Here is a 25197-nt window from a genome sequence, read left to right on the forward strand (position 1 = left end):
TTGTTCTCATTGGTAAGTCCCACTCTCACGTTGAGAGAGACATAAACTTGACATTTCCATGTTATGTACAAATGTATCTATAAATAAACAACACATTAAAAAGGCCTCATTCACCTTCAAGTAATTGATTAAACAAGTAAAAATTCAAGTGCAAGCTTGCGTTACTAGATAGTTACATAAATATTTTTTCTGAAACAACAACATGAGTAAGAGGAATAAGGCCTTTCTTTATAAGGAGATCGATATCTGCGCAATTCTACATGTGTAGAGTTACATCATTTTTACTCTTTAAAAAAAACGAAAATTAACTCGTTAACTCTGACAATTTGGAGAATGTTTGAGAGGAGAAACACTTGGCTATAACTACGTTTTCAATCCTTAATTCTACTCTGAATTTGAATAATTGTTTTGTAACATTTGTAGTTCAAATATTAGTCTACGTACCACAAGGACTTACACTTATAGCTCTCAAAGAAATCCTCAGTGTTACTCTCTGTCATTTATAAGCACATACACTTGTTCTCTCCTCAAGAATAAAAGAGTAATGATAACATATTTTGGTCTAATAAGTAACAATGTAGTCGTATTAATAAACTATAGCAGGGGTGTGCATATGGTGAAGATTGTGTATACAGGGGTACACTGTATATAGTGATCCCTGATGTGTTTCATATGCTTTTTTTTAATCTAAAAAACAACAATATAGTCGAATATTATACAAACCTTGTTATTTTTTTTATTTTAAACTGTATCAAGAGATAATTAGAAATGCCACGAAACCTCCTACAAACAATCTACTTCATCGGGTGAAGGAGGAAGAAATAAATAATTTAGCACTTTTTTGTGAAAAGCAGCTATTGTGATAAACTTTAGTCATAAAATTAATTAATTATAAGACAATAAGGATGATTTTGATTGAGTTGTTTCACGGAATATATATATATCTCTCTCTGAGTCAACTCATAGTTCCATTCAACTCCTATGTGTTTATAACATTGGGATATCCATCATGTTTAGGGATCTCAGCTCTTTAGAAAAGGTTTATGCGCTTTACTCGATGGATGTCATCTCATTTAATGGAAGTATAAGTCGTTGTGCAGATGTCTTTTCACGTCAAAATCTGTTATCTCATCATCCATTGGTTCAAATACACATCTGGTCCTCTATACCTTGTATGGTATCGTTGTATACTTTTATAATAACTGAGGATATGTTTAATCAAGAGATATATACTGGAATGATATGTACAGAGAGGAACAAAGAGACTTATCATCCTTCATCTCTTCCATTGAAACTCCTTCCAATGTCTACTCTATTTTGTCTCCTAATATTCTTAGGAAACTCTTTCATTGATTTGAGTCATTAAATGTCATTAATGTACATAAAAAAAATTCATATATATAACAGTATCAATTTATAAGGCGGTATAATTTCTGTAATTATAGACACTTCATCCTCGCTACCGAGTCCATCATTTCTTGTGAGTCTCTTCTTTCATTGAAAAAAAAAGTAGAAGACGATCCTGGAGCATGAATTTAATGTGGTCATCTTTTCTAGAAAGCTTTATCAGCATAGCCGCAAAACATATTTAACTCTCCTATTACCTACATATATGTATAAATAGTCTTACGTGATAAAATGTTAATAAACTATCGGTGGTATTTAAATTTCGTTGAGTTATATTGAAAAATATGAAACTTCGTTTAATATATTTTAAAAGTTAGTGAGCTTGGAGTCATTGTCTGAATTACTTAATATTTTGTCATTATATTTAAATATCACTCAATCGAGAGGATTTAGGATCTCCACATCAATACTCAATCAGTAAATTGCGGATTACACTAAATGCTTATGATGTAACAAGTGTATATAAAAACAATTATTTCAGTATTCATTAACACTTAATAATAGATTTTATTCCTTAACAATTACAAAGCATACACAATATGACACACCAATTAAAATTATTTTGTTACTTATCCATTGTAATTAATGGTGTAATGCAAATATGTATTTATTTATATGCTTCATTGATTTAAGTTAATATTTTTATTTTGTGCGTTATAATATATTGGATAATTGATTAATTTACTACGATTTATACTTATTACAATTATATACTTCTAAATATCCAGGTATATAGTAAAAACGTGAGATTTTTTTAACTACTCTCATTGGTTAAAGGTTTATTCTTAAGTGTTTTTGCTTTTTCCAGAATGTCGTAGTAGTTTCAAGGCATCAAAGTCTTAAAAAATTATTATTGTGATTACTTTTCTCAGTGTCTTGTTATTTAATATTTTCATAAATTATAAAAGTTATATCTTCAGCAAAAAAAAACAAAGGAATATTTTCCCTAATTATAACATCTTAAAACTAATAGTGGAAAACACATATTTGATAGAAAAATTATTGTCGTTGAATGTGATGAAGAGCATCATTTTGATCGTTTTATATTTCGGTCCAATTTTCAAGTGCATGACAGAATAATTAGTTTCTGAAGTAAATGATAATATTCAAAAAGCTATAAAAATAAAGCATAAAAAAGGATTCAAAAATTGAAAAGTGAGGAATATAATAATGATTTATTCTATTTGAAATATTGATAATGTTCTTTAACCTTTATAAAAATTTTGCTTTTCTAATTGTATTGTACATTATTATTAATAATATTTAATGAACTCACTACAATCTACTCTTATTTAAATATAATTAGGGTAATATACCTGTCAATGAAGTAAAAACATAATAACACCCCATACCGTATATCCTCTTGCACGCTTTATTTTCCTTTAAAGTAAGTATTCATTGTATAGTCGCATTAAGGAAATATTGCAGGAGTGTGCACGTAGTATATCATAATTCATTGATATTTTCAGTATACTACGTTAAGATTTGAATAAATATCAAGGATAGTATGTAAAAAACAATTAACTCTCGCAGGCTTTTTGTTGTATATAGCATCAAGCGTGTATACAGGGAGAACTGTTTTTGTTAGTGAGCGCTCGAGAGATTATAGTACGCATGAGTCATCACATTATATTAAATTCTTGTTTCACAAACTTTTATTATTATTTTTTCATTCTTGAGGTGATAATATATATCAATTGATACAAGTATTGAGTAGTTACGTCTGAGTGTGAGCATCAAAGACATAAAGATTTATTGGGTTGAACAATTCTATATTCTTATTTAAAAAATTATGATTTACCCGGCTCCTAATTACTCCGAATAATGCCGGGTACTCACCCCAGTAAATATTAAGAATTGGAATAGGAGAATCAGAAATTACACTTTATTTTCCCGATCCCTATTCCAGAAAATGTAGCTGATTATTATTAATTGTCCCATCATTAATTTCTAGGCAAATAACCAGTTGTAAGGGAAATCTTGCTCAATGTTGAACCTTTACACCTAAGCATAAAACGACGAGCACTAGCAACCCGTAGAAGAATGGAAGAAGACCTTAGTTTATCCTGGAACCCTACAAATAAAACTTGGGTGATCCAAGAAGAGTTAAAATCTATTTTAAATATATTTGAAGCACCAATAGAGGTTACTGAGAAAAAAAATTGCCATAATATTACACTTCAAATAGAAAAGCAAAGAGGAACGATTAGTTCAAAATTTCTCAATGTTTATACAGATGGTTCAAAAATCGATGACAAAGTTGGATATGGCTGGTGTACAACTTATGAAGATACCTGTGTCATAGAAAGCTGTGCCAGCTTAAAATGGTTCAATACTGCTTTTCAAGCAGAACTGGAGAGTATTTTAAAGGCATTAGGTGCTCTCAATAGTATGGAAAAGTTTGTTGAAATGCCTATCAATATTTTCCTGGAGAGTTCAGCTGCTATTAGCTCTATAGCTAAAAATGAAGGCTTCTTCAGGGGTCAACAAGTTAGGGTGATAGAAGAAGTAAAGTGTTTCAAAAGGAATGTGCCAATAACATGGATAAAATGTCATTGGGATTATACAGGAAATGAATATGCAAATGCGATTGCCAAGAATGGCGGAACTATTCAAAAAGAATCGGAAGTGAAAGTTCCCAAAAGTGCAGTTTTGTCCGAGATAAATAAGTACATAAGGAAAGCATGGAAACGGGAATGGATAGAAGACACAACGTGCTGAGAAGCAAAATTATTTCTGGAGGGACCTACTTCGGAATGGAAACTTTTTAAAAACAGGAGAGTATACATAAACATTATAGTTGGTTTCATTACAGGGCATATTCCTTTATGGAAGCATCTAAAGGTAATGGAAATGGGGAAGAATGATCATGCAGATTGTGTGGAGGTACAACTGATACTCCAATTCATTTATGGGTAGAGTGTGATGCTCTGGAGAGCATAAAGTGGGAAATATGGAAGACTTGGCTTAATAAAAAAGAAATTTTACACTACAATTAAGCCAGTAAGAAGACTGGCTATTTTAATGACGTTTTTTAATTCGGTGTTGTTATTTTTATAGACAGTTTTAGGGCCTTGTTTTGTTCTTTTAAATTTTTGTTGTAAAAGATGTGATTTTAGTATATGAAAATATAAACCCCAGTCTTAGGGGTATATGTTACACGTGTTCCTGCATTTAATTGGGGTTTCCGTGGCTTTGGGGTGGCTATCCCGTCTACGTACCCTGAAGGCGTGTACGTGGTTAAAAAAATGTACACAATATTTGTTCTAGAACATATGGCACGTGTACTTTTGAGACTTTATTGAAAAAATCAATGAGAGTTGAACTAGAAAAAAAAAAGAAATTTGGCCTTTCATAATATAAGAGATCGAAAAAGATCGGTTCATACAGTAAGACTGAAAAAAATCAGTGCATAATTTGAGACTGGAAAAAAATGGTCCACAAAGTGAGACCAAATAAAATCGGACTAAGCTTTGAGACCACGTTCGGGACCGAAAAATCGGTCCAAATCCCAATCTCAACACCAGTATCTACGTATAAAAGTTTGCAATGAATTATAATAATTATTTTTACATTTTCTAATAGATGATGACGTATGCAATATTGATACTTAATGGAGAAAGGATTACTTAGGAAATATTTAATATGTAGTCTAACATGCATTGCAAAATAAAACATTCAAGAACGCAAACCAGAGCAATGTCTTTTTGTAGTTGCAAGCAACCCCCCCCCCCCTCCCCCACGAGTACACCTATTGCGTGCATGTCGAGGGGAAGGCCTCCAGTGTCCTTCATCAAATACCAAGGCCCTCAATACCACTGTCAGCCACTACTGGGACGCCATGACAGAGAACTACATCTGCAGCTAGTGTCAAGTCTTCCACCGCCGTCTGGAAGCCATCATTGCCGTTAAGGGCGGCTAAATTAATTATTAAAAGAGCTCGGACCCACATTTCCATTTATAGTATTAATTTTGTTGAAATTCTATTGTTGATTAATAAATTATATATTGCTGAAGTTTAAAATTCAAAGTGTTCAGATTTTAATAGGCCACTCGCTAAATGAATTGTTGATGACGTCAGTTGTGTTTCAAAATAAGGAACATCGACCTATAATATGAAGTATAATATAATGTGTTGCATAAATCATATTTGTACGTGTACATAAATTTCACAAAGCTCTTTTCACCCAGAGGAAAGTTCATCCCCAAGACAAGTTCATCTCCAGGAAAATTCATCCCCAACCCTATTTTTCAGTCTACTGTCTGAGAAGATCGAAACAAGTCACATCACCAATAGTTATATCACTAGTGAATAAGTAATAAGTGAGAAATATAATATTTATATATAAAAATAAAATAATAGAAAAAATTAATAAGTGATCATAAAAAAGATTATAGTTATGTAGTGCTAAAATTAAATATGCTAAAATTTATGAGACGTGCAATTTTTACAATGTAGAATTTGATGAGACATGCAACTTTTACCATGTAGAATATATCTACTCATAATTTTTTTTTTTTAATTTGAAATTTATATAATAATATCATATACTTTCACACATGAGTTAAATTCTTTCCTGGATCGAGATCGTTCGTTCAATCAAAAAACTTGTTAGCCAAAGATTTAAAGCTTGAAGGGGATCTTGCGTCCTATTTCAAATTTTGAGTAGTTTGTACATATCTTATTTAAAAATAGTATTCTAATACAAAGATGTCCGCAAAATTTCATTTGGCAGAATATATTTCGGGGGCTTGTTTTTTTTTTTTTTAATATTAAATATTTCTGTTTTCAATGTTAAAAATCAAAAAAAAAATCTCCGCCACAGGATTTGTTGAAATGACTTTCTTTTTTTTTTAATTTATAATTTTATATCCAATAATAATCTTTAAAACAAAAAAGAAATCCTCTCCGTTTTCAATTTCCAAATTTTTTTTTCTCCAAAAAAAAAATCCATGTCAAGACCACAAAATTTCTTAACTCATTTGGGGCCTACCGCAGTATTAAAAGTTATTTGCGGAAAATCAGACAAATTAAACATGACAAATGATACAATATACAAGATGTTATTAATATTAATAAATAAAACAAATAGATTCAACAAATTATATTCGCGACAAATGGTACATATACAAAATTAATTATGACATTTTCATACAGAAATAAATATACTAATTAGCAGAATAGAGTACTACTACCTATATTAAATTATAAAAAAGTATTACATAGAGTGGCGCCATCTTGTGGTAAAATAATACAACTCCATGAATAATAATATTCTTTAATCTAAAATATAGTACATTGTTACCTTTAATGTATTATGCAACCTTTCTTACGAAAGAGATGTTTCATATAGAAGGCAGGGCCAAAATCAGTGTGTGGTTACCCAATTATATGGGCCGAATCAATAATTGTTGAGAAGTGTTCACAGCTTAATACAGGTATTTATATTTATTGTATGTCACGCAACCTCTCCTCCGAAAAGAAACTGTAGAAAGGGACAAAATCGATTGGTAGGAATTAGTCAACACAGAGAAGAAGAAAAGATATAGAAACAAAGAGAGAGAAAAAGAAAAAGGATTTGCTTGAAGGACCCCCTTGAATGTCCGTTTTTTTTTGGAATCCCTTACTTACTACGGGTATGCAACACGTCCTTTTGTGTCCATGAAGCTTGAAATGATTTATTTATACAGTTTGAGACATGAGGCTTAAGGTTATAACAAATTGTATAGTATATATTTTCTTTTTCTCCTTTTTCTTTTTCTCTCTCTTTGTTTCTATCTCATTTCTTCTTCTCTGTCTTTGTTTCTATCTATTCCAGCTGGGGCATACAAATACTTGACTTTTGTAATGAGATCAATTCAAAATGAGTTTTTTCCTTGAAATATTGTCGCGGCCTTATCTTAAATTGACAACTATATTGAATGTTTTTGGAGAGGCTCATTTTTTTAAATCAAAGTTCATATTTTCACCTATCCAATGAGATATTTTTTAACTTTATGAATATATTCGTCTTGAAACTATGTGCCTTTGAATAAAAAGCACTTATTCTATACTTTAAACAAAAATAATTCGAGTTTAAAGTATGATACAGAAATTTTAAAAATGGTTTAAAAATTTTTAAGATTCGGCTTTAAAATATATTAACATAATTTATCCCTATCTTCAACACTGAGGGCTTAAAACAGCTTTGAACCTTAAAAATAGCCAAAAATAACAAAAAATGTATGGCCCTTTTCTGAAGGCTATAAGAGAAAAAATAAGGCCATATTTGGAATCAGGGGATCAAACTGAGCTGAGTTGAGCATATGCTGTTCTCGTGCATTAAAAAAAAGTGTGATTTTGTTGGATAGTGTTATCTTTTTGCCTAATTAGATTTGTTAACGTTGATTGGTTGAAGTAGAATTAGATATTGTCAAGCGGTGTACAATTATTAAATAATAATTCCATAGATTGGACGAATTGCCCAACTTACTAATACCAACTGATTCTGTCCCGTTTTTATGTTTCTTTTCTTATGATACAATAAAAGTAACGAGTCAAAACACTAATATGGGTGAGGGGAGAAGCAGAAACATCGTGATATAAGTGTACATTCTGCCAAAAAGTACCAGAAATTTTTAATTTAAATTGCCCGCGTAGAAGAGATTTAAAAACATTTTCTTTTCTAGTTTGGCAGCACTGTCTTTCATTATGATGTCAAGTTTGAGCGTGATATGTAGACTAGTTTAATTTATTCTTACAATGAACTAAATTATTGAACTAAGAGTTTGCCTTAAATTTTGTGTTGCGAACAAAATTTCATGTGCTGACGCGTTGCTTATGTTAGAAAAAGCTTTTGGAGAATCAGTTTTATGAAAAACCCGTGCATATGTGTGGTACAAAGCGTTGAAGGAGGGACGTGAGATCGTCAAAAAAAAAACATATCTGCGGTATGTTATATCATGAATTCGTTCCAAAGGGACAAACGGTCAATAAGGAGTACTATTTAGGCATACTAAGGCGATTGCATTAGAAAATCCGTCAAAAACGGGCAAAATTATGAAGAACAATTCCTGTATTTTACACGACGATTACTCACTATCGCACAGAGCCATGATTGTTATCTAATTCAAAGCCAAACACAAAATAAATACCATCAATCAATCGCCATATTCACCTGATTTAGCTACGTGTTACTTGTTTTGTTCCCCAAGCTTAAATACCACTCCGTGGAACCCCGTTTGAGTCTATTGAATCCATGAAATAAAATTCGTGGAATAAGCTAAAGGCCATGCTATAAAAAAGCCTATAAAAAATGTTCCGAAGACTGAAAAAAAACATATGTGTATTGTATCCAATGGAGATTACTTTGAAGGCGACAAAATTTAAAATGGAGAGTAAGGAGTAGAGTTAAAAGTTTGAAATTTCAACTGAAGTTTTGTGATTTTAGGGGGAATCGAGAAACTTTTTTAATATTTTGTTTAGATTTGGCATTAAAAAAGAAAACACATTCTGATTTTCCTCTGCACCACAAGGGGTGTGATGGGGGTTTACCCCCCCCACCAAATTACCAATTAAAAAATATTTGCTTTTTACTACAAAATTTTAGATTTGAATTTTTTTAAATTTAATTTAATTTTTCACATTTTTTTCCAAAAAAAAAAATTTTTTTGTTAATAACTATGGATTTTAAAAAATTTTCTACGAAAAATGTAATATTTGAATTTTTTTCCAAAAAATTTTATGTTAAAAATTAAATTTTTGGAAAAAATAATATATTGTAAACAGCTGTGGATTTTTGACATTTTTTCCAAAAAATTTAACATTTTTGTAAATAGCAGTGAAATTTTTTGTAAATAGCTGTGGATTTTAGAAAAAATTTCCAAAAATTTTAATATTTGAATATATATTTAGAATATATATATTTTTTAATTTAATTATTGAAATAACTTTCCAAAAAATTTACTTTTTCAATTTTTTTTTTTTCAAAAAAATTCCAAAAACCAACCCCCCAAAAATATCTATAAATGCATAACCCTGTGGATTCCCCTGTATGAAAATTGGCTAACCAGTTGGATGCTTTTGCACTACTCTGTATACAGTTAGGGACAGATTTGAGGTATCTGGATCATCTTTAAGAATTACTTATTCAAACTCGTCCCAGAAGAAGAGTATTTAAGGGTTAAAATCAACAATCAATATTTATTCCCTAAAGACTTCGAGATTGGTAGGTTCAAGAGGCTGATTTAAGCCTTGGTTGAATTGAATTGAGGGAAATCCAGTATGAATTCCAGAAATACTTTGCTCTTGGGCACAAGGCAAAAACTACAAAAAAATGGTTTGAGTACAATTTATGTGATTTTTAGACGGCATCCATGTGACCCCCGATCATCACCAGATCTGAATCCATTAGATTACAGCATATGGAGTGTTGTAGAGATGGAAGCTTGTGGAACTTCCCACAGGATTAGGCCTACACCCGTAAGACTTTCTCTGTCATTATGGCCCGTTTGGAGGCTGCTGTGGAGGCTAATGGGAATCATATTCAATAAATTATAACTTCATTATATGAAAACTTATTAAAAATAATTTTAATTATCTATCTCTTATTGTTCTTGAATATATGACCAAACATTGTTGACCTAACATTGGTTCACATTTCGGTTACGCACACTGTGTATATAAACGTTTTGCTGATGTTACATCCTTCAACTAATATATCAATATATATATATATATATCAATATATATGTAATATATAATGTATTATTACCTACAACGTCATTCTCAATTACTACATATAGGTGTATGGTTATTAAAAGTAACAAACGTTCAAGGAGTTCAATTTAATCATGTTATTAGTAGTTGTATTTTGAAGGACTATCCAAGAAGATAAAAGTATAGACACTTTTTCTTAAAAAAGTAAAGGATATCAAATAATGAATGCACATAAAAAAATGACTTAATGATATTTCTTAATTCATTCTGACCCTTCATATTCCATCTAAATATGTAGAGGGTGCACAAGCTATTTATTTCATCACTTTATCACGCTCTCTTGGGCAAACACAATCACTTAAGCAGCTGTTGTTGTTGTTTTTTTTTGTTTAGATAGCTTGTTCAAACTTGCATCAGTTGGATAAAAATATAATCAATTGATGAATTTGTTGTCCCAAATATTTGGAAAAGGCGCGGAGCCCTCCATGGAATCCGCACAAGGAGCGACAACATTACAATTGCTTGAACTCTAGGACTCAGTGATGCGTTAGTTAGCACGTTTAGGAGGGAATTTGAGGCCTTTAAAGGTGATTTTGAGGCAAGAACAATGCGGACTAAGATGAAATGGCTATATTAGACAATTTTGACGACATCATCTCGCTGGACTTTTGGCCTCCAAACTCGCCAGATCTGAATCCGATGGATTTTTTTTTGTTTGCTTAGGAGCGATTGAACAACAAACCATCCGAAACCCCTGCAACCCCAAAGACGAACTTGTCAGTCGGATCAAGAAATAATTCCAGGATTTATCAAAGGGCCAAGTGGTAAAGGCCTGCTTGCACTTTTGGCCTCTTATTTTAATTGAGGCTGAAGGTGATTTTATTCAATTAAATAAGTCAGAGTCCATCAAGCTTTCAGAATCTGGTTTTATTCACTCTTAATCTGATAAATGGTTCGAGAGAAAATTGCGTTTGAAAAAGATTATTTTCACGGAACACCTTGTATATATGTGTATAACCTTCAGACTCAAATAATTAAGAAGTAATATTATGAATGATAAAAATATTCAATATTCATGTCCATCGGGTTATTAACAGAAATTACTTCAAAACCCTTTTATAGTAATATATTATCAAATCAATAGTTAAAGGTGGGAGAGAAGTAATCCCTTCGAAGTTCATTTGAGAAGGAACTACTACATGCTTAATGAGATGTTGTTGGAACTTTTACTACTCAAGATTTGCCCCCACACACATTTTTTATTTATTAAGTATGTTTATAGAAAGGCAAATTTCAAGCGGCAACATTTCTTTTCGCAGAGGAGAATGGCTGGAGAAAATAATGGCGTAGAGTTTTTGTTGTAGCTATAGATGAGTAAGAGAAACGAATCGTAACATTATTATTTCTTTGTAAAAGAGAAAGGCAACTTTTGCCGGGTTTCCCTGTCTCTTTCTTCCCCAGTCTCTCTAATATTTTGTGCACAGAAACTAGAAACAGAAAAAAAAACTACACACAGAACAAACTATGGAGGACAACGATGCAGTAGTAATTGATCAAGATTCGTCCAATCGTCGGAATCAGGATCATTTGATCATGATTTCACTCCTTCTTCAGTAGACAGACATAGAAATTACCTTTCATTTCAGTTTCTTTATTATTTGTTATTTAGTTCTTATTTTTTCGATTTCCCGATTTCTTCATATATATATATATTGCTGTAAATGATTATATTAAATACTATAATTGTTGCAAAAATTATATACAGTGGATTGAACGCAAACACAACAAATGGATTTGATACTCTCTTACTCTTGGGATCCAATGAATACTCGGATTGGTACGAGTAAAAATCGAGATACAAGGTAAGAAGAATTCACACTTAAAGGAGAAAAAGACGGCCTGCCCGTTTCTTTTGACCCATTTGCGTTGTCCTAAAAATAGTTGTATGATGAAGATTACTTGTTGCGCTAACACTATTATTTCACTTTATCTATAGAATAAAAAATATTATTATTACAGCAGGGGATTTAATCTATTAATAGTCAGTAATACCTTTATATATAAATTTAATTTCCTACCCCTAAAAGAAGCTCGTAAGTCCAAACAATTTATCCATTAAAAAATCATTTCTAAAAAAAAATTAAAGGCTCACATCCCATCCTCAACTCTGGATTTTTTTAACTCAGGATCCAACTTGTAGGTTGGGGGCTTAATATGTTATTGTAATCATTATGAAATCAAGTAATATATTTTAGAGAGGGGGGGGTAACCCCTACTTCCTTGAACCTACTGACATATTACCATGTAGGTATGCATATAAAATGAACCTCTTCGTCTTCATAACTTGAGCTAGAAATGTGCTGCCTAGAGAGCCTTTTCATGTGACGTCAGCATTGTGAATGGCTGCCATTTTGTGAGCCTAAATAAACAAGTTTTATAACAATGAAAACTATTTTTTTCATTAATATTAAGGATAATAGTGAATTATTGTCCATATTATCAAAACAGGGCCAAAAAATAAGATGACCTTAACTCTACTATCAAAAATTTATCACTTTATTCCTTAGTTTTATTCAGCATAACATATAATATTTGACCCTAAAATGTATTAAAAATAAGTTGTACAATTTATTTTTCATATTGAAGTTGAAAGTTAACTATTACAAAGGGGAAAAAACCCCGATATTTTTCTCTAATTATCCTACTTTTTTCGTCCCTAATCGATCAAAACAAATCATTATCATACAAATCAAGTCATATCATAGAGATGTTCAATATATAATATTACTTTAATTATATTTAAATATCAGTGTTTATCATTGGTATAAAGTAGTTTTCAATGCATGAGTTGAGTCCATTTTTATTATTCTTAAAATCATTTGATGGAGTATCATCAGGATTTATTGGAAATTTGTACATTTTATGGAAACAAAATCTCCTTTTTTGAGCCCCCAAGATGGCGTCTCCTTCAATTATGATGAAAGTTATGACGTTAGCGAAAATGTTCTGTTACATGTTATCTTCTAATATAATTTTAGAAGACGAAGAAGGAAGCCTTACTGAGGAAAAGTAATGTAAAATCGTTGAGGCTCTGTTCATTTTCTTAGAGGTATTTAGAGGACTACAAATTACGAATACAGACTATCCACGTGTGTGTCTAAGCTACACTGTTATAAGCAGAAACACTTGGATTCATGTCCTTTAGCAAAGACTAATGCTGATGTAATACTTAGGATATTAATTGTACACAATTAACATTATGCTCACTCAAATTATTGTCTCATCATCACAATGATGATAATACTTTTACATATTACCTATGTGCACCATATACATCGCAAATTTTCATGACTGAACCGGTCATGCGCTATACTCTCCAAAAAGCGTTTGTAGTTTACACTCACGCGTTTACAAGGCCTTATCATATAATCCGATGTGACCAATAAGGATTTATATGAAATATAGCCTTTATTTTCAAATTTCTGAAATAGATTGAGATACACAGAAGTGTTAGCTGTAGTCTAGAGCTTTCTTTTACTATATATAAGACTCTGTTTAGGTCCGATATGATCTTTTAAATAAATATAATTATTATTATTTTCTATAACTGTATAGGGAATTTTAGCGACTCTTATGTACAATTTCCAGCGTCTCTGAAGGATTTATCAAAATAAGTTATTAATATAAATGTAAGATAATTTAATTGAGAATACAAATGTAATCTATGCTCACTTTTGAGAAAATCCATGCCAGCTTCTTTTTGTGCTGAAGGAGACAATATATGCCATTTTTCTCTCCTATATATTTGGTTGTCATATTATTTCTTGCTCAAAATCAGATCGTATTTACTTGATTTCAGTGATTGATTGAGCTGAGTGATTAAATAATAAATAGACAATAGTAATATCCTGGCTGTATCACTATCAGCAGTATGAGAGAAAATCTGGAATGTGATCCTTGAGAGCCTTTGCCAGCCTGCAAATAAATATTTATAGATAGGTAAGGAACTATTTAATTCGTGGATAATCTCACAGATAGTGTTGTATTGGTCCTTATTTTGGACTGAAGACTAGAGTACCGTCCAGTTCAGCCTCGGCCCGCTCTATTTTAGTCGAAAAAATTATAAAGTCTCGACGACGTCACTCAACTGTATTTCTTGTTTCTCTAATCAGTTCTAGTACTGATAATTCCAAGTTCGATCCCAAGGATAGATAGGACCGGTCCTAAGACTGGACTGGACCAAATGAAGAAGGACTGATGCAACACTACTCACATATAGTTTGTATTTGTATTTTGTGAGGAAAGAAGAAGAACTTTGTTGTGTAATAATATAAATAATAAATATAATACCTAATTAAATCAAAATGAAGTTCCTGGTTCATATTTTAATATTTTTGACTAGTGGATACGGCGTAGTATCCAAAAGTCATGTTCATAGCGATAATAGTACAATCTTAGATTTGATTGGATGCTCCAACTTTACATCTTGTTTTAACATATTTATCACTGGGTTTCCGTTTAGGTAATCATTTAAACAAATAGATTATATGTTTTTAATGCCTTCATGTAATTAATCACCCTCCTTCTTCTTATAGAGTGTCCATGATTGCTGACCACGATTTTCGATTAGAAAGCATCTTTGATAAAATCATTTTAAATAAACAGATCCTCGTGAACAGAAGGAATCTTCTTCAAAAAAGACACGCTAGAGAAATGAATAAAAAGTTTATTGAGATTCAAATCCTACGTAATAAGATTTTACAGTTAGAGCCCTGATTTTAATAAATTACTTATGAAGGGTTTATAGACTATATAATATTAACCAATACATTTATTGTTTGAATATCCCAGAATGAAATAAATGGTTTTTAATTGGATTCATTTATCGTTTTAGATGTTCAATATCCCACTTGAATGTTGTTTTTTGGAAGCTGAGTAGTTTTATATGAATGTAATGTATCATCATCAGCTTGGTTGGTAAATAATTTGTTATTTTAGGAAAATCATTATTAGACTTAGGATTTTACAGCTATTTATATTTTATTTTGGGAAAAAAAGAGTGCCCAAAATATCAAAATTGAGCAATTTGTATTTATAGAAAAGTACAGTTTTATAAGAATAATTTATAGTAATTAGAGTTGTTTTAGTTTTAACATAATTTATTCATAAATTTTGCCGTAATATATGGACAAATCAAGATTTTAGAAAGATATTCTTCCCTTAATTTATTCCTTCGATCAGTATTGGTAGTTTTAAACTTACTAAAAGACCGTCCAAAGTCCACTTTGGTAGTGGTACAAATTTGAAGTTGGCTTGATCTTCAGGAGTCTTGTCAGATGGAGGTATTTCATCATAATCACCATTGATTATACGTCTAACTGTTTGCATAAATGGAGGATCAGGATTTCTCCTTTGTTGCAAAATTCATGGATTCATTGATTCAACAATCAATTTTGTGCCAAATTTCTCCTTCCTCTTATTGCCTATTGTAGGAATCCGGCTCCTTCACATGATATCCGATCCGGGGGTTTTTGTAGGTGGATTTTCCCTCGAAGAATATCATCAAAGAATCATGTAATGTAATTACAACCCAAATTGTATCTGTTTATTTCATACCAGTCTACAAAAATGAGTAATTTTCACGTAAAAAAGTCCAAAATGAGCAAAATCCTAAGTTGAGTCATTATGTAACTAAGCTGTATGTTGGTGATCCACTCTTTTTTTTCTTCATATTATACCTACATAGTTCCTCAATGTAGTATTTGTAAGTTTAATGTTAACCTTTTCCTTACGACTATGAACCAAAGAAGCAGACAAGATAATATGTAGTCATATTGATCTTTAGTATGTTCAAAGAAAACTTGTTTTCTAGGCATGTCATTTCATTGTGAATATAACATTCATACACGTGCTTCCATCATGGAAATTCCTAAGTTATCTTTTGTATTGCATGGACTTTGAAAATAATGCTGATTCTGATATTATTTTATTATGGATTTCTGTTGTTAATGCCCTTATATGGATTTCTGCAATTTAAGATGCTGCAATAAGCATAATATTTATCTCCATAGTGTTCATATACCGGATGCGTGATTAAAAACTAGACATTTTGAATCTGGAATTTTAATCAATATAATGTCGTGAACAAGGGAAGCTCCATTAACTAAACTTTGCACAGATGTTGGATCGTGTGTTGACCCCTTTTATAATCTTTTATGTAGCCTCGATGCCTCGTTGATGGAAGCTCTGACAGGTGATACTAATGTAATTGGGGCTTATAGAGTTCCAATGCTCATTAACGGAAGCATCGAGTGTTTTGAGATTAGGTGCCTTTTTCTGGGAGCCCCTGTCGTCAACATGTGGCCGGAAGGAAAAGTCGAGCAGATTGACATATAACGAGTAAGGTGACCACATTGTTTTAAGTCAGAATTGAGTGTTTGTCTCCAAAAAAGGACGGTGTAATGGCTGTGTGTGCCAGTGCACCATCTGGTTAAAGTTCGTCCCCAAGGTATAATTTATGGTTTTCTTGACGTTGTAATTAGTCTTCCTACTTCCGTAAGTCAGGTTTCGGATCTCTGTTGATGTGTGCTCCATACGAAGTAGAGCAGATATCTAGATTTTTTTGTCTTATTGTGAAGCCATTTTTCGATTGATAGTGTAATTATTTTTTTTTTTTTTTTTGAGGGGATTGTTAATAGTGTCGTGTCAGTCCTATTTTATTTGGTCCAGTCCAGTCTTAGGACTGGTCAATAGGGCCGTCAGTCCTTGGGACCGGCCCTTACCTCTCGGTCCTTGGAATTTTTCGTAAAAATATCGATGGTTTATTAAGGCAAATAAATATATATGAAATATTTATTAAGATTATTACACTTATCTTGAAAAAGTATTATATTTTTCATGATAATACAATATAATACAAAGATATTATATTGTTACTTAGTTATGTAACTTATTTTATTGTATAAGATAATAATTAAAAAGAGGAAAAACACCCTCATTGACGACAGGAGGGATCGATTTTACCTTCTTTAAGGATCGACCGACAAGTGGGACTGAATGGGACCGGACTGAACTGGACCGTGGTCCTAAATAAGGATCGATACAACTTAGTTATCGATACAAATAGTTTGTTTTATAAGTCTCCAGATTTTAACTAAGCACCCAGTATTATTATAAGTTATCATATGTCTATGTTTTAGTCTAATAATTCTAACGCAATATTAGATTGAATACATATGACTTGTTTGTACTGATGTCATCATTTCTTATGAGTATTAGAATCCGGAACCTTGTATCATTCATACTCTACATTTGCGCGACTTTTATTCTTTAACCTCTGTTCTGGTTTTTTCACTGACCCTCTTTGAGGCTCCTAGTTGCCTTTTTTATACTTAAAATGAACAAATTGACAATAAATCTAAGTGACACTTCATCAAATGGCTTTAAGAATAAAAAAATACTTCAAATGAGGATAGAATACGACTTGATTATCAGTGATCTTTGAAAGTAATCAAAGTAATACGTCCTGAAAATCCTTCATAATGATTAAATTTTTTTTAATCGATTAGCGACGAGAAAAGTCTGATAATTAGAGGCAAATATCTTATAATTTCCCCTAAATAGTTAATTTTTATCTAAAATATGATTGTATAATGATTTAATAGCATATTTTGAATACATTTTAGGGTCAGGTATATAATCAAACTAGGGAATAGAGGTATTAATTTTTGATAGAGGGTAAATGAGAATAATTTCCTTTTTTCCTTATTATTAGTGAGTTTGTATTGATATAAAACTCGGTTGTTTAGGCCCCCAAAATGCTCGACTTTAACAATGCTGACGCTCTAGGAAAACGCTTTATATGTAGCATGTTCATGGAGCTAGATAAAATACATTTTATTTTATCTCTATGAGCATGTTACATTAGAATCCATGTATATAGCTTGACTAGTACTACTCCTTACTTCCTTGAAGCCTGTAACTAAGATCTGAGGAATAATAAGTAACAATCAGAGTGAGAGAAGATTACGCTTCTATTTTTCTTCTTTTTTCATTTTGATGTTATAAATTAATATTGCTGGCATACTTTTTTTTTTCAAAAGTAATTTTTTCCCTCGCATTTCGACATTCGCTCAGACGATACACGTGAAGAAAATAAAGTTTTCTACTTCAGTCACTCAACATACACACACCAGCCCCTTCCACCATCCTGGACTTCTCATTTTCCCTTTTTTTCCCTTGTCTCATTCACTCTTCCCTTGTTACCTGAGAAAAGACCCATCATTTCTACACAAAATGAGGTAATCTCTCTCCTATTTACAATTATAGATATTCATTTTTCATAAGGAGCCCCAAAATCTGTTCTATTGAGTTCCTTGTTACTACATATATATGTTATCATATAATGTAAACAAAAGTATTCTTACATTTTAAATGTGGGGTATGATTTCACTCAATGCCAATTTGCTTAGTTTATAATATGTATGTTTACACTTAACAAAACAAAGTATACACATATTTTGTCAAAGCTACATAACTCAATGTTTAATCAATAAAATTGATTGCTAAATATTACACTGAATGGCTTGCTTAAGAGTCATTGTGTTTATTAAGTATTTGAGTGATGTTACTATGCAACGGATCTAAGGTCAATATAAATAGGGTTTCTTCGTTTCAAATCTACTGTAATATATGTTGTACTGGAACGGTATAATATGTATGTGGGAGTGGGCAGAAATGGGGGACAAATCTAACTTTCCCCACCTCATATTCTATCTGTGTACTACTTCAATACATTTACACATTATGTTGTTTGAGCTCAAAAATGATGTGACCTTTTCCTAATTGTGTTTCATATTTTCTTTATTGTATATTTTCAAGACTCATCTTAGAGCGAAGATTACTTGATCATTCCAAGATGGTCTCTGAGGAGGATGATGCCCTATTGGAGCTGTCTGTCATTCCTAACTTAATTTGGACGGATGATAATGTTCACGACTCTACTTTATCGGCTTTGAATCAAATGAGGAAAAACAAACACTTTTGCGATGTAACCCTTCAGGTTGTTTCTCTATTTATAACTAAAGATGAAAGTGAAACTATATTTTTCTATAGGTTGGGAAACAGGATTTCCCATCTCATAGAGCAGTTCTTGCTGCTGTTTCCCCATATCTCTTTGAGTTATTCACTGCAAAAGAAGATCAGCCCACGGTCAAAGAGGCAGGCCATGGAATTATCTATAAATTAAACGGAGGATTTGATAAATATGCCCTTGAAAAACTTATAGAATATGCATACACAGGCTGGTAATTATCTCTCTTTTTTCAAAAGAAAATAATACTAAGTATTTCAATTTCAATAGTCTTAATGTTCCTGGAGAAAAAATCATTCCCGTCTATGCTGCTGCAATTCGTCTTAAAATGGACAATGTTTCGAGTGAATGTGCCCGGTTTCTATGTTCAAATTTAGATTTGACAACTTGTTTTGAAACGAGGGCTTTGACTGGGATCATTTGCTCCAAATTGAGTTCTGACCTCTTATCAAAGGTTGATAAATTTATTGCGGATAATTTGATGGCACTCAGAGAATCTAGAGAACTAAGATCTCTGCCTCGTATTTGTCTAGAAATACTTCATAATTCCAAAGAAGGCCTTGAGTCTGCTTTAGTTCCTAATCTTTGTCAATTATGTCTCATTTGGATACATCAGCAATGGAATGAAGATGAGTGTTTGACGATTGAAGATCTTACATCCAAGGTAAGTTCATTTTTTATAATTCCCTTGAAAAATAAGTAATTGACTTATATATTTTATTGTAGGATTACTTATTATTTATTGCGGAGGACAATACCTTGCAAGACTGCGATTTAATTGGAGAAGATTCCCAAATTAATTCTGAGCGTATTCAAGATTATAAAAAAAGTAATCACACATCTAAGGCTAAAAAGGTAATTGAACCCAATAATAAAATTATTACTTTAATGCGGAGTTTCCAAGAAAAATTAATAAAGACATGTTGTCTAATCAATATTCCTACATTAGATCTTATTTAAGAACTAAATATATTTTTTCGATTTATATTATATATGTACTTAGGTACTTATATAATATAATCCTTTCCTGTCATGATTTCAAAAAAATGATACATGTACAAATCGACTCAGAAATATATTTTTTAATAATTATTGAAACAATTTATTTTATATGCAAATCCGTTTATATAATTACATTGACTCTAACATAAGCGTACGTTTCAATTAATCATAATTTTTTTAGACGTTATGAAAAATAATTTTAAATTTTAGTCTCCTCGCATCTACTCTGTCAAACCCTCCAAAGCTAAAGAGCTTCTATATACTCGACATATTAATCAAGACGAGGTTAAAACAGAGGAAAGATCAGAGGATTGGAAATTGATTGCTTGTTCAAATTTGGAGGATGATAAACGTAGTATCCTTGGTGTTGTAACAGTGAATGGCTCATTGGCTACACTCTCTATTATACAAAGGATAAATACTCCAACTAAAACCCTGAGCGAGTTCAATCTATCTGTACATCAACAGAAACATACATCTCCAAGAATTTCTAGGCCTCCGTCCGTTGATAAAGACGATTTCACACCTGTTGCTGTCATGAATGAAGCAAAGTGTGCCGTTGGAGGCTGTTGTCTTGATGGGAAATTAATTATTTGTGGTATTTAATCATCCAACTCATCTGTATAATGTAATTTCTATAAAGAATTGGTATTTATCCATTATAGGTGGATATGATCGAGGAGAATGTTTAAATAGGGTTGAATCATATAATCCTATCTCAAATCGTTGGACATCTTTAGAGCCCATGCTCACAAAGCGAGGACGGTTTGGCATCACCACATTGAATGGCTGCATTTATGCCGTTGGAGGCAGTAATGGCTCTACAGAGCTCAGCAGTGTAGAAAAATATGACAAAAGAACCAAAAAATGGAGCGTCATTGCAAGTTTACCCATCGGCATATCCAATAATGGTAATAATAGATTAATAAGTACATATAATTGCCATGTAAATTCATTTATATCTCTTGACTGAATAACTAATCATCTGAGTTTTTGCTTCATTATATGATTACTATTCTTGTTATTATCTCATTATATGTGGTTTTTCATTAAAGGGCATCTCCTTTTATGTTCCCTAACGACTTGACAAACAATGGGATGATGTGTACCCTTATTTAATGATTGCATGATAGGTCTCTTACTTCTTGTGGTGGGGTACTTTTTCAATACATACATATCAATTAAATAGTAGAGATCTATCCATATTATTTTGTCTTAAAAAGTTACGAATCCATTATTCTTACAGAATTAATTACAAAAGAAATATTTTTTTTTCTAATTTTCAGTCAAAAAGAATCAACATAGAGAGAGAGAGAGAGGCACAGCCAAATATCCATCATCCACGATCCTCCTTTTCTTCTACATTAATTACATTTTTTCAGCTATAATTAATTAGATTATATATATAATTTACTGGAGAAGTAAGGCTCGACCGTGGTGCGTTTTTGGAGTCAGAGCAAAGCGTTTAGCTTATATAAAATTATGTAATAATTTTATTCATTATGACAATGATACTATTACTTGAGTTGAAAAAAATTAAAATAAATAACTTTGGTAAGTTATAATCACAAAGACCTATATTTTTATATCAAGACTCTCATTTTTTAAGGTATATACATGTATTTAATATGTTTTTCTTCTTTCAATTATTTATTACAGTAATACTATATAACATTATTTTGTAAAATTAGTTCCATTTCATATACATAGATAGATAGATCCATAATATCGTCAATCCCTTTCTACTCTCTGTTAGGAAGATATGCGCGTATTTGACAAAAAAATTTAATAGGGCTTTTTAACTTACCTTTTTTTTTTCTTAATACTTGTGAAACAAGTACTACAGCTCTTACTCGAGATCGCGACCTGTATACTATTTTCAATTTAAATGGAGGGGAACGAAGAAGATCGCCGATTTTTTATACTTTACTCCGAATTCTTGACTCATTAGAATTTAATGTTATTGACCTTTGATGAATAGTAATACATACTCCGATCCTCAGCTAAATTTCATTATAGATTAGATTTAAAATTAACAAAGAAATTTCATGTTCAATGAAATGAAACACTGATTTTTAATTATTAACCTTTTTTTTTTTATAACTATTTTTTAGGAGTTTGCACTTTTGGAGACAGAGTGTATTGTATTGGAGGACTCTATGGTCAATCTGGAACAAAGTTTTGCTACGCCCTTAATGAGGAGCAAACTCAATGGAATAAAATATGTTCTTTGAACATTGGTCGATCACAGACAGCAGTCACAGTTTTCCAAGATAAAATTTGGGTAGTGGGAGGTTGTGATAGCTGGGCTCCATTGAATTACGTCGAAATATATGATCCAATTACAAATTTATGGCAGTTTGGGCCTCCTCTCATGTCTCCTCGTAGAGGATGTGGACTTACTGCCAAAGATGGTATTCAAAATAATGAGACTTCATTCATTGTTTTAATAAATTTTGACTTTTTGTATACCTAGGACTTCTCTATGCTATTGGAGGCTCCGATGGGACACGCTCCCTTTGTACAACAGAGGTATATGATCCTTCTATTGGAGTATGGAGAGTTGGTTCTAATATGACGAGTTGCAGAACAAATGTCTCGACCGTTCTTGTTGGAAATTCCATTTGGGCAATTGGGGGTTTCTCAGGTAAAATATTTCTCAATACCTTGGAGTACATGGAAGTTGATGAATGGACAAACTATATTCCTATCAAAAGCGATGATGAAGAAGCGAATGAGTCATCTAGCAGTGATCCAATGAGCAATAGAGATACGTCTTCTACACCAGCACCTCATAATAATCAGTCGAGTTCAGTCCATTTTGATATTTAAAGACCAATCCAATCATTATAGAAGATAATCCTATTTGCTATATTCCACAAATTGTGCTGTATATAAATATCATAGTAATGATCAAATGTATAGCTGAAGTTATTTGGTGTTGTACGTAAATGAGGGATTTTTTATGCATTTGCCATCTCTGTTATTATTAACTTCCTCTTTCTTTTTTTTTCACTTATGATTCTAACTTTTTGACATGTTTATTTGTAAAAGTATTTTGTAAATTGTACATTATTAATTATGTTCATTAACTATTTTATTAGTCTACTTTTTTTATTACTGCTATTATTTTATACTTTGACAATCACTGATTAAAGATTCGAACATGGTTACAAGTTTTTATCATACGAAGCAACTAGTTTTTTTATTCATTCATTATTTATTTATTTCTATGGATTTATTTTGTTTTTTTCATTTTTGTTTAAAATTCTACCTCCATACAATTTGCAAGAAAAAATATTCTATTAAAACTTAACTTCTTATTAAAGATAAAAACAAGTATTGATTATGTGATAGTGGAACTTCTGTAGATAAGGATTTATAATTAAGTACAGCATTCTATGGACTTCATTTGTATGTGTCCATCCTCCCACCGTTTCATAAGGAACTAATTGTAGCCCATAGGCTGAAAAGTCCCGTACTTCTTTTTTTTTTTTTTAATTCACCTCATTTTCAGTTAGTAGTAACCTTCATAAGACAAAAATGTCATGAAAAATCTGTTCTTTAGTTTGTGAGTTATTGTGCTAATTGTGACGCTAATTTTGTTATTACCAAAACAATTTCGTGTTTTAATTTTATTACACTTTTGCTTGCTTTATGGGGGGGTACCTTTCAAGCTAACCAATGTCTGTTAAAGTATTATGGGGAATCTGCTCCATTAAAAACAAGAATTAAACGTTGGTTTGCTGACTTCAAACGTGGTCATTGAGACACCAATGCTGCAGAACCCAATGGACGTCCATATGAGGCGGCAACAACAGAAAACATCAAAAGAATGTGTTGCCTTTATATTGCATGATTATTTGTCTATGCTTTGTTCAATGTGGATTTTGCGTTGAACGTGTATTAATTAATTCTTTGCGTATGCAACACCAGGGCTATTAAGTCCCGGGCTCAACAAAGAAAAAACGGGGTTTCTTTCGTTCAAAATTGGCTTGTTTAAATTATTATTATTATTCGCTTTATGACAGGGAAGTCCTCATAGCACCTTTCATGCCATTGCTTAGCTTGAACGGGTTTTTTTTTTCATTAAGAAAGCAATTTAGAATTATAACACGAAATTGTTTTGGAAATACTTAGTATAATAACTCACAAACAGATCGTTATGAAACTTTGACAGCTGTCTTTTATAGTTTGGTACACACTGAATATAAAGTGAATTAAAAATATATATATATATATATCCCCGACTGTGTGTGGATCCTTGGACAATTTTAAGCCTATCTGTTATTAATTAATTATGTATTTTAATGTCGTAATTGACCAGAACTTATCCGACCATCCCTTTATATTATAATATATCATGTATATACTACTTTCTCTTAAATGTTGAGTCTCGATGTACCTAAAAACTCGTGGGACCCTCAAAATTAATTATGTAAATGTTTAAATTCGTATTATGATCTTTTTATTAATTATAATAATATTGAAAAAGTGGTTCTAAATAAAGGCAAATCCTTCTATAATTCTTTCTCTTATCTTTGACCTGGGAGAAATAAGCTTAATTTCGTAGTTGTGTTAGTTATTAAATATGTATTAACTAGCTAAGGATTACTCGGCGTTGCTCGAGCTAAGTACGGAGAGGGAAATCACATTGAAAATGGTTAAATTAATTTAAATTCATGTTGTCGGCCATTTTGGGGATCGAAACAACAAAGTAATATAACCATGAAACCCCTTTTTATATTAATATTATGAAAAAGAGTCAAATATTGGATGTCAAAATGGGATCAACACATAAAACTCTCTACCAAATGTCTATCCCTCTATTGCCTAGTTTTTAATTAAATATCTACCCCCAATATATGTTAAAACTAGAATGGGCACTCGGCAGAGCGCAAATCTCAGTCTATGGTCATATTTCCTCAATAAGACCTTTATTGAACCTGCATATAAACGGGGATATCCGCAGGGAGAGGACTGGAGGGCTGTATCCCCC

General features: G+C 31.7%; 1 protein-coding gene and 1 long non-coding RNA gene across 5 annotated transcripts; both read left to right on the plus strand.

The window, feature by feature from the left end:
- Positions 1–11263: 11263 nt before the first annotated feature.
- LOC121125763 (influenza virus NS1A-binding protein) lies at positions 11264–23390 on the plus strand. Of its 4 annotated transcripts, none has more exons than XM_040720960.2 (9): positions 11264–11967; positions 18986–19166; positions 19220–19410; positions 19467–19860; positions 19923–20051; positions 20409–20796; positions 20864–21109; positions 22313–22612; positions 22675–23390. In XM_040720960.2, the coding sequence occupies exons 1-9, from the start codon at positions 11894–11896 to the stop codon at positions 23028–23030; spliced, it is 2259 nt and encodes a 752-aa protein (XP_040576894.1). In that variant the 5' UTR covers positions 11264–11893; the 3' UTR covers positions 23031–23390. The 4 variants fall into 4 exon arrangements, with proteins under 4 accessions (XP_040576894.1, XP_040576896.1, XP_040576895.1 ...); XM_040720962.1 differs by lacking the exon at positions 11264–11967 and adding an exon at positions 13971–14104; XM_040720961.2 differs by lacking the exon at positions 11264–11967 and adding an exon at positions 17999–18405.
- Positions 14411–14982, plus strand: LOC121125765 (uncharacterized). The gene is made up of 2 exons (XR_011782132.1): positions 14411–14627; positions 14701–14982. It is a non-coding gene; the product is annotated as an uncharacterized lncRNA (long non-coding RNA).
- Positions 23391–25197: the final 1807 nt, after the last annotated feature.

Source organism: Lepeophtheirus salmonis, chromosome 11, assembly GCF_016086655.4.
Source record: "Lepeophtheirus salmonis chromosome 11, UVic_Lsal_1.4, whole genome shotgun sequence".
In the NCBI taxonomy this organism is placed as follows: domain Eukaryota; kingdom Metazoa; phylum Arthropoda; class Copepoda; order Siphonostomatoida; family Caligidae; genus Lepeophtheirus; species Lepeophtheirus salmonis.